Here is a 15,865-nt window from a genome sequence, read left to right as displayed (position 1 = left end):
GAGTAATACATAGTAATGCAATTGTAATTCTTTAGTTCTTTAAATGCCTTTGTTAGCGTTTTAATACTTTTTTGGTTGGAAAATGTTACTGCAGTGCAGAGTCTTTTTTAAAGCTGCACGGGTTGAACTCAAGAAAAATATAGAATGCCGTTTTGTTTTCAATGGATTGTAGGTAAATGTGACCCTGGATAACAAAACCAGTCACAAGTAGCACGGGTATTATTTGTGGCAATAGCCAACAATAGCCTATAGGTCAAAATTAATGTTTTTTCTTTTATTCCAAAAATCATTAGGATATTAAGTAAAGATCATGTTCCATGAAGATATTTTGTAAATTTACTACCGTAAATATATAAAACATTTATTTTTGTGAGTGAATGCAGCACAATCGCAAACATTAATGGACAACTTTAAAGGCGATTTTCTCAATGTTTCGATTTTTTTGCACCCTCAGATTCCAGATTTTCCAAATATTGTCCTATCCTAACAAACCATACATCAATGGAAAGCTTATTAATTCAGCTTTCATATGATGTATAAATCCCAATTTTAAAAAATTGACCCATGTGACTGGATTTGTGGTCCAGGGTCACAAATGTACTTCAGTTTACGTCATTTTAGTTGTTAAATAGGCCTACCCTGTTACTGTTGTGCTGAGTAAAGAACCGCAAACGATTCAGTGCATGCCCGAACTGTTCACAACACAGAACAACAAGAATCGACTCAAACGAGTGATTCCTTCTCGAGTCGAGCATCACTGATTCTGATTCTAGACCGCCGGAAGAAATACTGCTGGACACACGAATTCGCTGAAATATGGTCAGAGAAATTGTTTCTCAGCTCGGTACACTGCCTCGCAATGATTTATCAGCAAGATTTTATTAGGAAAAAAGAGTCTAGCGACGCCACGTGTTCAAACAGTTAACCTGTAGAGAAAAACAGCGAGGGCACCTCTTATGGACATAATCCTATTTAGACCTGTAGCCACTAGGGCTAGTGGCTACAGGTCTAGGATTATGTCCATAAGAGGTGGGGCTTGTCTCTAAACCAACTATGACAGCATTTAGGACATAATGCATATTTTGATTCAGCTAGTGCTCGCACAGAAACTCTGCTCTGACTCCAAACTCGTCTAGAATGCACAAACTTGCCGTTAGTTATGATCTCATCTGATTGTGAAACACATCCGCTGACCGCTAGGGCGCGCGTGTCATAAGGTGGCGCGCGCGAGTGAAATGAGGAAGAAGCGCGTCGTACGTTCAGAGGGTTGACACCATAGACTGTAAAAAATAGAAGATTCTGCTGTGATGACTGATGAGTGAAGATGTCTGCGCAGAGAGTGTTCGCGCTGCCCAGACAGCATTCCCTGCTGCTGCCCGCCGTCATCAACCCATTCGTGCACGACCTTAAGTTAACTAAAGCCGATAAAATCAGAGTGAGTCTATACTCTCAATTTATGACTTGTCTGTCAGTATTATTCTTCACTGAGGTTATTCAGCTCTTTATCCTTTTAATGTGTCAACATCTTATTTGATTTGCTTAATATGTTTCCCTCTAAGCTACGTTATTGGATGAGCTCTCTTATTTTAAGTCTCTTTTATTTTAAGTCTTGCAATAACTTGGGGAACAGGGCTGGCAAATGCTGTCAACAATTTGTGTAAAAATTGAGAAAACGTTTATTACTAAATGAATGAAAATAGCTAATTTGCCTGTGCTAGAAAGGGTCCAAATTATGTTACATTTTGTTACAGTTTTTGTAACGAGGGAAAATCATGCAGTAACGAGAGCACAGCATCTGGTATTGAAACAGAGAGAGTATTTACATTTATGAATTTATTACAGTCATTAAAATGAGTTTATAAAAAATGTTTTACTACAATGCATTTGAATATCAATACAATAGATTATGTGAAAAATTATGGTATTGTATGGTTTAATTCAGGGATGGGCAACTTTGGTCCTGGAGGGCCACTGTCCTACAGAGTTTAGCTTCAACCCTAATCAAACACACCTGAACAAGCTAATCAAGGTCCTCAGGATTACTAGAAAATTACAGGCAGGTGATTTTTTTCAGGGTTGGAGCTAAACTCTGTAGGACAGTGGCCGTCCAGGACCGAAGTTGCCCATCCCTGGTTTAATTGCGGAATACAATCAAGAAGATCAAGACCTCTGACACTGATGTTTTTTAAAGTAGCTAGTTTACATGCTATGTCAGTTGTCCCCAACCTTTTTGACCTGAAGGCCCTTTGTTGTCCAACACAATATTCAACCCCCCCCCCCCCCTTTTTTTTTCAATCAACGTTTAGAAACAGAAATTAGCAGTATTTATATATTAAATGAATTAGCAATGATTCATTTTGTGATTCCAGACTTTTCAAGAACAGCAGTACTGTAGAACTCTAATAGCTATTTGAGTAGGGTGGGGGGAATACTTTCAGTTTACGTCTTGATTTTGTGTTTTATTTAGCACAGTAAGTTATTTTAGAGTCTGTTTCATACATTAATTCCTTTCCCCCTCAAACTGATTAAAGGGTCCCCATAGAAACATCTAGGAGGTTGAATCGCTGCTCCCATGTTAGCAGATGCCTTGAATAGAAACATAGAAAGTAATTTGCATTGTGTAGATTTCTTTGCCCTTTATTGTGTGATTATGTCTATTTTTCCTCTTATGTCTGTGTGTAGTGTTTTCTTCTAGGAATCATCCTTGTGCCGCTCCGTGCCATTTTCTTGCTTCTTGTTCTAATGGTCATGTGGCCAGTTTCTGTCATGATAACATTCAGACAGTCTCTGTCTGGAGCGGTGGAGCCCATGACTGGCTGGAGAAGGTACATACTACTCCTTGTACACCCACGTTACACACAGATACTCCACCTCCTACATTTCAGCACAAGATTAAAATAGACCTTTTTTTATGCTACAGCTTGTTTAAACCGCTATACAACACTTCCGGCTTGCTAACTAAACCTGACAGCACAGCACCTTAAACATTAACCTTACAGATAACACTTTACTGATTTTGTCTTAGTTCCTGATTTTTTATCTTTTACTAAATGCTTAGAAGGAATGTAAGCTAATAGTGATTTGTTAGGTCTTGTGTGCATGGGAGTCTATTGCTGTGTGTGTTTGCTTTCCCTGCATCAATAATAGAAGAGTGAGTTGGTAATGTAAAATTTGTGGTTTGCATATCAGCCGTTGCAAATATGTTGTGCATCACAGATGCCTTCCATTCTGTTTAATTCATGCTTCTCTGTCAAACAGACCACATGGTTTCTTGAGAAATTGCTCATTTTGCTGCATCTCGTTTTTACTTGGACTGACCACACTGATCAGATTAATTAAGTCTCAGCGTAGGAGGCAGCACAGCTGTTGGAGGGATGTGGTTATTCTCTTAAATGATGCAACAACATGCTGATCTGACACCCGATGAGCACACCATGTCAAAGCCGTTAAAGCAAGCTTTTTGTACTTGCGTGTGTCAGTATGTTTGATTACCCACTATGATTCCTGATGTGTGGTGTGCTTGTATATGTGTTTGTGGGCAGGTTCTTGCACAAAAAAGTGATGACCTTTCTAGGCCAGATGTATTTCTTCGGGATGGGTTTCAGGGTGGTGGTGAAGGGGAAGAAGGCCAGCAGTGCAGAGGCCCCCATTCTAGTTGTGGCCCCTCACTCTTCTTTCTTTGATGCCATCGCCTGTATTGAAGCTGGTCTGCCTTCTACTGTATCCCGCTCCGAGTCCATGGAAGCACCAATCTTTGGCAGTAAGCAGTGTGGTTATTTACATTATTTACATCAATATTGGTCTTTACAAAAAGGAACACAAAAAGCAAATGCAATGCCAAAAAAATGTGATCACGTTTTTGCTTTTGAATATATTCACATTTTTGATCAGTTTCAGTGTTGCCAGATTGTGACTGCACAGTTGGAGGGTTGCCAACTCTCACGCATCTGGCGTGAGACACGCGCGATAAGGCTCTGTCTCATTCTCTCACGCTGCCCAAGTAAATCTCACGCCAAATTAAAAAAAGTCAATGTGCTGTGCATTCCGTTTGACGGATGACATCAAGAATCACCAGAGCAATTGGAAAGCTGTGCCAATCACATTTTCCCAACACCAAGAATGGTGAAACAGCATTGTGAAACATAGTATTTTAGCACACAAAGCAGATTCACACGTCTAAGATAACTATTATTAATTTGAGTTGTTAATTTTAACCTTTAATAATAATACCAGCTGACAGGGCAACCTGTATGTTTACAGCATTAGTTGAGAGATTTATTTCCTTGAGAACAATTAACATGTAGCTACTGAACATCATATTTATCCAAATGAATCAATATCGGAATAGTATCTCAAGCTTATGAATTGACATTGTTAAATTTGTGCCAAGCTCTAATAAAAACAGTAGCCTACCCTTCTCACTCCAAGTTAAACTCAAAAGTGGGCAAACCTTTGAGAATTTGATTATACTGGGAAAAATTGTTTTGGTCGGGAGACAAAATTTGAGCTGGTTTGGGGGCAGTTTGGCGGTTTTTAAACATCTAGGGGGCAGAAAGGTGTCAGATTTCATCAAAAATATCTTCATTTGTGTTCTGAAGATGAACGTAGGTCTTACGGGTTTGGAACGACATGAGGGTGAGAATTTAATGACAGAAATTTTATTTTTGGGTGAACTAAGTCTTTAACAGTGTCTATCTGTTTGGGTAAAAACATTTTTGTCATCTGCTAATTTTCTTTTACTGTATTTGCCATGTTTTGATCCGTTTCCCTGTTGTATTTTTCTCCTGGCAGGAGAATTGATTCATTTTAATAAATTAATTTTGTCATCATTCTTTAATTTTAAGGAGGTAGGCTGAATGGTACTTATACACCTTGGTTGTCATGAGAATAGTTTTTGAGAGCTTTTGGGCTGGAAATCGTCAGCCTGATCTGGCAACACTGATCAGTTTTGGAAAAATTGTGAATTACTGCAAATACCCCAGTCAGCACAAAGAAACAAATCAGAAAAACAGACTTAAATGTGTCATTGAGTGGCCACCACTGCTACTGATCCTACTTAATGTGGAATTTCTCAGCCAAAGGAAAAAATAAATAAATTGTTGTTAAATATCCATTATTGATGTCAGTTTTGCATGTGTTATTATTATTGCTATTATTATCACTTTAATATTGTTTTATTATTTTATGTTCCCCAGGGTTTTTGCGCTGTGTGCAGCCAGTGCTTGTTTCACGCAAAGATCCAGACTCTCGTAGAAACACTATACTTGAGATTGAGCGGAGAGCAAAGTCAGGGGGACACTGGCCACAGGTGAGTGCCTCCACAATTTTAGTTTAGTTTAGTTTAGTTTATTTGATCATATATGACTTTAAAATGGTCAAAAATAAAACAAAGTTTAAAAACGTGAACACAACATGAAGCCAAATGATGTGTGTTCCAGCTTTTGAAAGCAGGAAATTACTCTTAGACCTGTACTTCCTCAGCTTGAATATAGGATGTCCTGTTCCTAAACAATGTCCAGTTTCAACATTGTGGATGTATAATTAGTTTTACCAATTTTATTATTGAGAAGTCTTTTTTTATCTAAAAAACTGTGTATTTGAAACTGTATGTTAGTTAATATCTTAGTTTGCATCCAAATTGCCACCATGATAGCTACGGTGCCACTAAAAATAATACTGGTGTTATTTTCTTTTTAAGGTGCTAATTTTTCCTGAAGGAACATGTACAAACAGATCATGTCTCATTACCTTCAAACAAGGTTAGCAGATTGTGCTTATTTTTGTTTGTTTGTAATATAGAAATGTTAATTATGATATTGGACAACATAATAATGTAGATTAAATATTAAGATACAGTTACAGATGTTACGGATACATTATACTGTAGCAAATGTCCATAACTCAGTAGGTAATGAAAGTTGTGTATGAACTGCACCATATGAAAATCTTGTTGTCTGTTATCAGATAACTAATTTCCCTAATGCAAATGTATACAAGTGAAGGGGAAGATAAACTTTCACGGAATTCAGGGTTTCCAATGCCGACGGTTTGTTCTGGTGTTCTAAAGAAACTAGAATGAGGTCTGCTGAGGCCAGCAAAACCAGCAGCACATAAAAGAGAGTGAGAGTTGTGTCTATGAGTAGGTATTATCCACATACCACTAAGACTTTATCCCTTTGAGTGACATTTATTTAAATATATTTCAAAAACTAAATCTTTTTGCAGTAGGCTTAATTAATTTAGCTGATAAGAGTAATATTTATTGTTGTATTATGATAATTGAAGACCTATAGATTTTTTCTATATTCAGGTCATATCATTTGGATAGTGTTTGCTTCATTGATAATCATTGATTGTCCAATTGAGAACCAGTCAAATAGCTGTATCCTGATACGTAGGATATGGTGTGATCAATCGAGTGCATTCTGAAATATATGTCTCCATAAGGAAAAGGTATGAATGTAGCTAAAAGAACAGAGGATGAATGAAAAGTGCTTATTTGCTACTCTTTTTACCTCCATAGGTGCCTTTGTCCCAGGGGTCCCAGTACAGCCTGTTCTTATCAGATACCCAAATAAGTTGGTCAGTATAAATTCAGTAGAAGTCTTGTATTATTTCATGATGCCTCAGTTTCTGGTGATAAACTTATCTGACAAACACAATGGAGTATCACAAACAAATATAAATAGAATATTATGTAAAATACAAATCCAAAATAACCATAATAGCCAAGTAGAGAGGACTGAAGTAACTCGACCATAAAATAGCATGCATTTGAATTAGGACACCTGGCAAAATTACACACAACGCTTAAAGGCCTGTCAGTTAAAAGGCCACAGGTAAACGTCTGTCAGTTGAGCTCGAGCTGTGTATAGCTCAGGGTTCAAGCCTTTTTTTAAAAAGTTTTTATATTAAAAATAGAAGAATTTTTACTAAACTTTTTTTGCTCTTACAGGACACAGTCACATGGACTTGGCAGGGTCCAAAATCGTAAGTAATATTGAGCATAAACAAAAAGCATTTACACAACTGACAAAATGCTTCTGCAATTTAGGCCTTTTCCAATTACTGTTACAACAAAAAAGTCATCAGAATTCAAATTCAAATGCCAGGATAATGTATATAATGCTGCAAGAAACACTGGTAAGCCAAACAGGTTGTTTCATTGGTTTATTGGCATTTAAGACAAATAAAAAAGTATGAGAGCCTGCTGTCTGAGTGAATTGTCATCTTCCTCCTCTCTGCATATCTGCACGTGCAGTCTTGTAGATCAGTTTCTTAGATAAGCTTGGTCTTCAGACCCTTTTACACAGTCATGCATAAATAGAGAGCAATGCTTCCTGAAATGCTGTTGATTTGGAACCTCACCACCAGTTCCTGTTTTAGGGCCAGATTACTGCTGCTCACACTCTGTCAGCTCTATACTACGGTGGAAGTTGAGGTTTGTAAGAAAGATTTGCATAATTCATGCTAATATTCTCTGCTTTTTGCACGTTTGATGTATACACATGTCAAAGGAGCATCACGAAGCTGTGATGTTAAACCAAATGACCAACTTAATCTCACATATAGCTAATCTTCAGAAATCTTATATATTTGCAAAATATTTGTACGATTCTATTTATTGTGTCTGTGTTTTAGTTTCTGCCCCCTCAAGTTCCCACTGAGATGGAGAAAAAGTGTCCTATCAAGTTTGCTCAGTCAGTGAGATCTGTCATGGCTGTGTAAGCATGTCATGTTACTATTTATTCTTTCATGTCTTTATAAGATTTTATATGGTGGACATTTAGAATGTGTGCACAAAACAATATTTCAGTCTTAAAAATTGTATTTCACAATTTCGGACTCTGTTACTAGATCTCTGGGCCTGCCGGTCACAGACCACACTTATGAAGATTGCCGTCTGATGATTGCAGCTGGAGAACTGACCCTGCCTATGGAGACGGGTCTCGTGGAGTTTACCAAGATCAGCAGGAAATTGGAGTATGACTGTTATTATAAAAATATTTTAAAAAGTGCATAACCTTGTTATCATTAAATATTGTGATACTCATAGCCCAAATGATTACACCAAATAACAAAATACAGTAATTATAGTAGTTTACAGTCACCATGAAATCATGACATTTTTTTATGGAATATTGCAGTATTTATTTTTAATTATTCAAATAACTTTTATCATAATAACTTCCCCTCCCTCTTGCAACGACATGTCTTTTCTTCTCTGATGACGTGTTTACTGCTGCGAGAGCTGGACAACTTTTGTTTCATGCCGACTTCAAGCTCAAAATCTCTGGTTTTCTGTTTAAATTCAGATTAAAATGGGACAATGTGAAGAAGGAATTGGAGAGTTTTGCCAACATAGCCTGTTCTTGCAAAGGTGGAAGGATCACAGTTGAGGAGTTTGCCGGCTTCCTCAAACTACCCCTCAGCCCAGTTCTACAGGAGCTCTTCGCTCTGTTTGACAGGGTGAGTGTGTCCATAACTAACCACGAATGTATGAAATACTCTCAGATATCTGCTTTAAAAATCTGCTTTATTTTCAGCCCACAACCAATATAAATCTCTGGGACTGGATGAATCAAACGGCATTTTATTTTCTTCACAGTGTGGCCTATTTAAAGCAAATGTTTTCTGTGTCTCTTTGTAGGATGGGGATGGCACCATTGATTTCAGAGAGTATGTCATTGGTGTCACAGTTCTGTGCCGACCAGCTAATAATGAGGAAGTCATTCAGACTGCTTTTAGGGTAATGATATTACAAATTGCAGTGATGATATTATGAGAAGACAAATGCAATCCATAAATTGTCAAACTACTGAAGATTTAATCTTGTAAAAAAGTGTTAAAGAAGATGTTGTGATGTGGTTACGAAGGTAAACCATACAAGTACTGATGTGCCAGTGGTTGTTAGCACCTCGAGGTGGCTTTCAAAAATCACTACTGCTGAAAAATATTTTTGCCATGTAGTTAGTTAGAGCATATGGATGGATTACTCTTGTGTGCTCTGTTGTCAAAATTGGTTTATGTATATGTTTAAAATGAGGTAGATTGTCTAGTTGTGTCTGTGAACTCTTTTTACAGCTGTTTGACATTGATGAGGACAACTGTATCACACAAGATGAGTTTAGCTGTTTGATACGTTCTGCTCTTGGAGTGTGTGATCTTGACGTCAACAGCCTCTTCACAGAAATTGATGCAGATGGATCGGGACACATAACTTATGGTCTGTATGCCAACTGCATAGCAACTACTACAGTGAGATAAGACTGTGAGGCATATTAGAAATGCTATCATTCGGAGAATACTATTTTATTTGTATTTATTTTTTCAAACGTGAATTGTATGAAATTTAGCAAACAAAACAACACACCATTTATAATTGCACTCGTAACCAAGGGTTCTGTGGGCTGTCAAGCTATTTATATTTTTGGTTATATATTCTGTGGCAAAATGTTTTTCAACATGCCATTTAGTATTTTCCTAATCATATTCTGTACATAGACACTCAAATCACAGGAACTGTAACAGTGGTTGTCTGGTTTGGCGAATTAGATGAGGTGATGAGATTGATTTTGATTTTCTGAAAGTTGTAAAACCACATCTATGCTTCTAAGTCTGAACTGAACTTCACACGCAGGCCTAACACTGGCAACATTAACTTTGGGTGGCAGTTTAGGGTGTGCATCGCCCAGAGGCTTTTTTCTGCACATAAATGCATCACAGTCAGCAGCACATGATTCCATGCAGTGTATGTGAACGCCTTGAAAAATATATGTGTGTGCAGTCATGAACACTTTCAAGTGAAGGCTTGTTCATCATTTTATTAATGCCCGTCAGTTACCTCACTTGATTAGCTTGGATTCCGTTTGAGTAACACATTTGTAGTAACTTTCCCATCTCGTTTTCTCTTCTCAGATGAGTTTCATTCCTTCGCTCTCACACACCCGGAGTATGCGAAACTCTTCACCACCTACATCGAGCTACAGCGTTACCAGGGTCTCCAGGGGGAGGACCCAGACTGTGACGCCACTTTGCCTTACTTCTGTACGGCTTCTCATGATGACCACCAAGAAGACAGTACCTCTGACAAGAAAGATGATTGACACAGTTGAAGAATATGAAGCATGCAGCCATGAGGTGTTACTCTGCCATACCATTTGAGCACTTGCCTTTAGCTCGGGTGGAGTGTTGTTATACACAAGCAATCAGCAATAAATTTGCCCTATCAGCAAATGTGGTTTTCTGTTTACACCACCAAGTATTTCATAAATTATTCAATAATTTATTCAAAGGCTTTCAGAACAATGTTTACAAAATGTTAACATGTATAAGCATGCTAAAACTTATTCTGTTGCAGCTGATTGAAAAAGTTGATTTTATTATTCTACACCCCTCAGCTTTTAGGCATGAAGCTTGTACTCCCACCTCAGTTTTTCAGTCTTTTTATTTTATAAAATCTAAAATATTATTTGCTTAAATCTAATTGAGGAAAAAAAGTGCTTTTCTGATTAAATTCAATGGAGATAATGTATTTATACACAGGTCTCCCTTTATGGAAAATGGATATTTTTTTTAGAATGAATATTTTACAGAAGAGTTTCTTATACAAATACAAACTTTCTTTTGTTGTTTTTTTTGTTTTGTTTTTTGTGCTCAGGGACTTTGGTACAGAAAGTGAGTTTTAATCAAAGGTTTTGCTTTGCATCTCGTTTTTATTTGCATTCCCATTGAGGGGAAATGTTGCTGAGTTAGGGTTCCTTCCCTGCTGCTTGTTCAGACTAATACTCTGTTGCATCCACTGAAAATAGGCCAATTTGTGAGCAAACAGGCAACACAACACCCCCACAGTAGCTCGCACCAGTGGGCTTGGTTCCAAATTATCCCACTGCAGTGGTATTTATTTAGCAATGCAGGTTTCAATTATGGTTTTGTTAACACAGCAGAGTCAGCTTTTTTGCCATTAAAAAAAATCCTTTGAATTTTAACTAGCATTTGTTGTCCCTTTTATGTTTGAGTGCATTAACACTTGTTTGAAGAGTTGTACACTCTAGTGAATTAGAAGGAGAAATTGAAGAGAAAACTGCTGATTAACAAATACTTTTTATACTGAAAATATCCACTAGGTGACAGCAACTCCCAGTATATAAGCAGATCGTCTGCATAAACCGTTCCTAAAGAAATCCATCCAAATCTTCAGTGAACAACACTGTAAATGTGCATCCATAATAGTGGATATACAGTTAGTCCTGCTTTTATGCCAATGAGAGTGTGGATACGAGTTTCTGGGATGCATGTGTGCAAAATATAAAATTATAAATCCCTCTATGGTCACAAGTAATTATAAAATATAATTTTACATTGAGGTCAAAAATCATTACCCTGTTCCTAATAACGGCATACACTCTTGCAGTTCACAGTTGTTTGTTTGTTTGATTTTATTGTCTGTTCAGATTTACTGGACAGAAATTCATCTTTTACACATAAAATCCACTGAAATTCACATAAAAAACCACTGGTTTGGTGACGTAATGCCACATTGACTTTGAAAAAACTTTTAGATTTCAATCTGCATATGTGATGGTTATCGGATAATGTTCATCCTTAGAAGCTCCTTTAAAGACACATTGAGTAAAACAGCTCTATATTTAACAAAGCACATACAAAAGACCTGGACCAGAAATGATGCAACCACTTTGTTGCGCATAACCCATATTTATGGAGCATAGTGGCCATAAAGCAGGGGTACTAAACTCAGTTCCTAGAAGGCCACAGTCCTGCAGAGAAAACTACAGGTATGTGTGTTGGAGTCGGGTTGGAACTAAACTCTGCAGGACTGTGGCCCCCCCTGGATCACCCTTGCCATAAAGGGTCTATTTGCCATTTAAAATTTTCATCAAAATGACAAGTGAGACACCCTGGCTGCACCGAAAGCTTAGGCTGCTGACTTGTTGCCTCTCTGCCCTATTGGGCAATGACTTCACAGGCAGTGTTTGAGCATGAAGGTACCACCTGAAACAAATTTCAGACAGGCTTCTGAGGCAGCAAATAACAGTCTAATGATCTACAACAAAACAGAGAGCTTTGGTGATAACCACAACAATCTATTCTGCCTTCAAATATTGAACAAATGAAGGTATCTCAGTGGACAGAATGTGACACGATCATAGAATTCGGACATCCTTCCTAACTCCTAACTGCCTGTGGATGCAACATTTTTCAGCTTTTGGACGCAGCCACATTTACATTTATGCATTTAACAGACGCATTCATTGAAAGTGACTTAAGTTGGCGGGAGGGATCATACACATGTAGGAGTGACCTAATGTCCCCATGGACTTCATGGGCACATGTATGTGGCGGCCATTGCAAGTCCGTCAGACCGTCATTTGGAAAAGGGCCTGATGGAGTACATTGGTTAGTCCTAATGCAAAATCACAGCAAATCAAACATAACATCTGCAATGCCTCTCGTCAGCATAGGATGAAATATATGTCCTTTTTAATATTATGAAGAAGATTGTTAAAGGAGAAAGTTCAGCATTAAGTGGTTTCTATAATGTACCTCTGTTGTGCTGAGCTGCAGTATATCAAAACCAAGTCAGTCAGTAAACGTACTCGGTGAGTGACTTACAGAGTGCTTTTGTCAATATAATATCATCAGAGGGAAGATCAGGGACAATGATGTCTTATGAGAAGCTAATGTTCTCTCTCTTTCTCTCTCTTGTCTGATACAGCAGGATGAAGGATGGAATTGCACTCACTTCATTAAAGTCCTGCTGTTCCGCACGCTGTGATAACCAGCTGTGATTTCCACCGTCAATTTGTTTGAACCTTTTCAAACATGAGGGGGGCATTTCATTTTAATCACAATTGATGAGATCGCATGGAATCAATTAAGTCACAATTTTGTTACTGTTTCTTTCTCTCACTCTCTCTTTTTTCTCTCTCTTTCATGCTCTCCCTTTCTCCTTTGCTTTGCCCACAATATTGCACTTGCAGCATTCATTTTTATTTCAGCCTGAGGTGAGTCTGCCTAGTCAAATTGTGGACAATCAACCCAAGTAATCAGGTTTTATTTGCACAACACCAAACAAGAGTTAGCTGTTAGGGCTTTGGCTGGAACAGATGAGGGGGCTGATCAGGGGCTCGCCTGAAAAGGTCAGTGCCGACAGGCAACACTGCTCATTGACGGGTTGCAAAAATAGCTGCAAATCACAAGCCCTTCATTCCCATTGCATGTGTAGACAATGTATACAGCAAATAATTTTCCCTTAGAAGGCATACTTCAATTTCCCTTTTCTTCTCTCTCCCCTAGACCTTAACTTCAATTTTCCTTTTCAGAATATGGCTTTAAATCATTGTGTTTTATCGTTTTAATTTCTCTCTCTCTCTCTCTCTCTCTCTCTCTCTCTCTCTCTCTCTCTCTCTCTCTCTCTCTCTCTCTCTCTCTCTCTCTCTCTCTCTCTCTCTCTCTCTCTCTCTCTCTCTCTCTCTCTCTCTCTCCCTCTCTCTCCCTCTCTCCCTCCCACAAAGCAGGAGGGCCTGACCTTGGCGCATCTTAAAGTTCCTCTCAGTGAGTGCACATAGAAACCATGCATTATCCTTGCGCAAACCGCTGGATGAATTCATGCTAATGTACTCAACTCTCAGTCAGGACAAGCAAAGCACAACATTCAATTTCATGCATATCATCACCACACCTGCTCTTTCTCTTGTTTTTGCATTTTGCATGTGTTGTTCAGAAAACGATGATGTAATGTAGTGCCCGTAGATGCCTTGTAACTGGTTGACACTGAGTCATTAATTTGTTAATAAGTTTAAAAAAGAAGTCTCTTATGTCCACCAAGGCTGCATTCATCACAAATAGAGTATAAACAGTAATATTGTGATTTTATTGTATATTGTCGTATAGTGTATTATTGATAATTTTTTTATGCTGGTTGAAAACAGTTGTGCTGCTTAATATTTTTGTGGAAACTGCTATTTTTTTCCACAATTCTTTGATAAACAGAAGAACAGCATTTAATAGAAAAATATTTTATTTGATAAAATATAAAATGTATAAAATATTTTATGTTTTAGACTGCACTATTTAGATACGATTTTAGACTGCACTATGTGTCAACTTTATTGCTGATATGCAGCAAATTTAATTTCAATTCAGTTTTGATGATGAGGAAATTAAAAGGAAGTTATTTACTTGTACAACTAATGACAGTTGTGACGTATAGATCAATTAATACTGATGTTCAGTTGGATGCTGGGTTTTGTAGGCGTAGGTTCACTGTTCATTCTGCCCGAAACTCTTACTGAAAAAATAATTACTCCTAACTTAAGAGTCATGCTGAAAAGTTGGTTTCCAAACAACTGTCAACAAGTCTGGAAGCTGATAAACTTGTGTAATTATAGACCTGTAATGAGAAGGAATGTACAGTACCTCAACATTGGGATCAACATTGATCTCATGCTGATATACACAGAAGAGTGATATTGAGTCAGGGTCGATTTAGCAAACATTAGGTGATGGAGTGATGGTTTCCTGCTGATGTAGGAATTCTTTGTCTAACTCTAAGGCTTCATTAATGGCTTGCATAACACTCTAAGGTATGGGATTTAAAAATAAGGACTTAATGTATCTGTTTAACATACTGTAACAAACATTAATTTTAACCTGGCTACATGATTAGTAAGAATTAGAATGCCACTGACTCCTTTTAAATCATACTATACTGTATTTCCTTATCAAAATCAAAATTACTAAAACCTTCTAGACATGATCAATGTTTCTATTTTCCATTTGATAAGCTATTTTCTCTCAGTTAATGTGAATGTTAATATGCGTTTAATGGTTAATATATGCTTTGCAAAACACTGCAGATTAAGTCTATTGATGCACGTTTATATCCAAAGTACATGGAAATACAATCATTAGAAAACAAAAAGGGCAAAACTGATCCTATCTCATCAGTCTTGACTTAAATGACACACATGACCCCATATTTGTGATATTGATCTGTCACAGAACTGGAAACCGCATAATTAGGGGAATTCAAGAATACTAATGTCTTGACATCAAGGTCCTTATTACGTGACATTTTGCTGTGATCCCTGGCAATGTCTACTGGAAACCACTGGTTTGGGTTTTATCTAAATACATGTTACCTAGAACTGGAAGCTTTACTATACAAAATCCATTCTAGAAATTTAGTGGGTCTAAATAATAGATAACAGTGATTGTAATTCGTGTTCTGAAGTTTTAAAGTCTATGTAAGATTGTGTTTATAACATTATTGACTTGTTATACGATGCCCTGAGATTATGGTATGGCTCATATATCTGAGAATACCTGTGCTTACTCCTGTCAAATGGAGACTAATTGCAATATTGATGCATGTTATGCAAATATCCATCATGCTTCAGGGAAAGGTTGCTTTGCTCTAAAGGTGACCTTCTTTAGCATCACCCTTTCCCACATGTATGGCAACATCCTGAAATAGAAATGAGAGGTTCCAGCTCCTTTGGAAGACAAATGTGTGTTAAGGAAAAAATAAATTAGCCTCTAAAACCCTGTTTCTTACTTTTATTATCTAATCTGAACTAGAATATGTACAAAACTGCAGAAAAACAGGCCTCTAAAGGTTTCATAAAAGAAACGCTGGAGAGCTTTAAGGGGACATTCATTGACTTTAATGGGATGAACTGATTGCCCATATCTAATAGAAATTGTCGCCTTTGGCTAAAGCGGGTGTGGAATTAGATTACATGTGGAACACAATGCTTTTACTGCTTCTTAGAAAACAACTAATTGAATCTATGTAGAAGAAGAGAGAAGAAACAGGCAACTCAAGGGTGGAATAAAAACA

General features: G+C 37.5%; 1 protein-coding gene across 1 annotated transcript; it reads left to right on the top strand.

Moving 5' to 3' along the window:
* Nucleotides 1-738: 738 nt before the first annotated feature.
* lpcat2 (lysophosphatidylcholine acyltransferase 2) lies at nt 739-10,988 on the top strand. The gene is made up of 14 exons (XM_084107691.1): nt 739-1,435; nt 2,683-2,825; nt 3,543-3,760; nt 5,196-5,308; nt 5,699-5,759; nt 6,524-6,582; nt 6,956-6,990; nt 7,387-7,441; nt 7,642-7,724; nt 7,858-7,983; nt 8,316-8,469; nt 8,651-8,749; nt 9,085-9,226; nt 9,919-10,988. The coding sequence occupies exons 1-14, from the start codon at nt 1,325-1,327 to the stop codon at nt 10,104-10,106; spliced, it is 1,587 nt and encodes a 528-aa protein (XP_083963817.1). The 5' UTR covers nt 739-1,324; the 3' UTR covers nt 10,107-10,988.
* The last annotated feature ends 4,877 nt before the right edge of the window (nt 10,989-15,865 follow it).

The sequence above is a fragment of the Abramis brama genome (assembly GCF_963993115.1).
Source record: "Abramis brama genome assembly, chromosome: 3".
In the NCBI taxonomy this organism is placed as follows: Eukaryota; Metazoa; Chordata; class Actinopteri; order Cypriniformes; family Leuciscidae; genus Abramis; species Abramis brama.
This window is presented reverse-complemented; position numbering and strand designations above follow the sequence as displayed.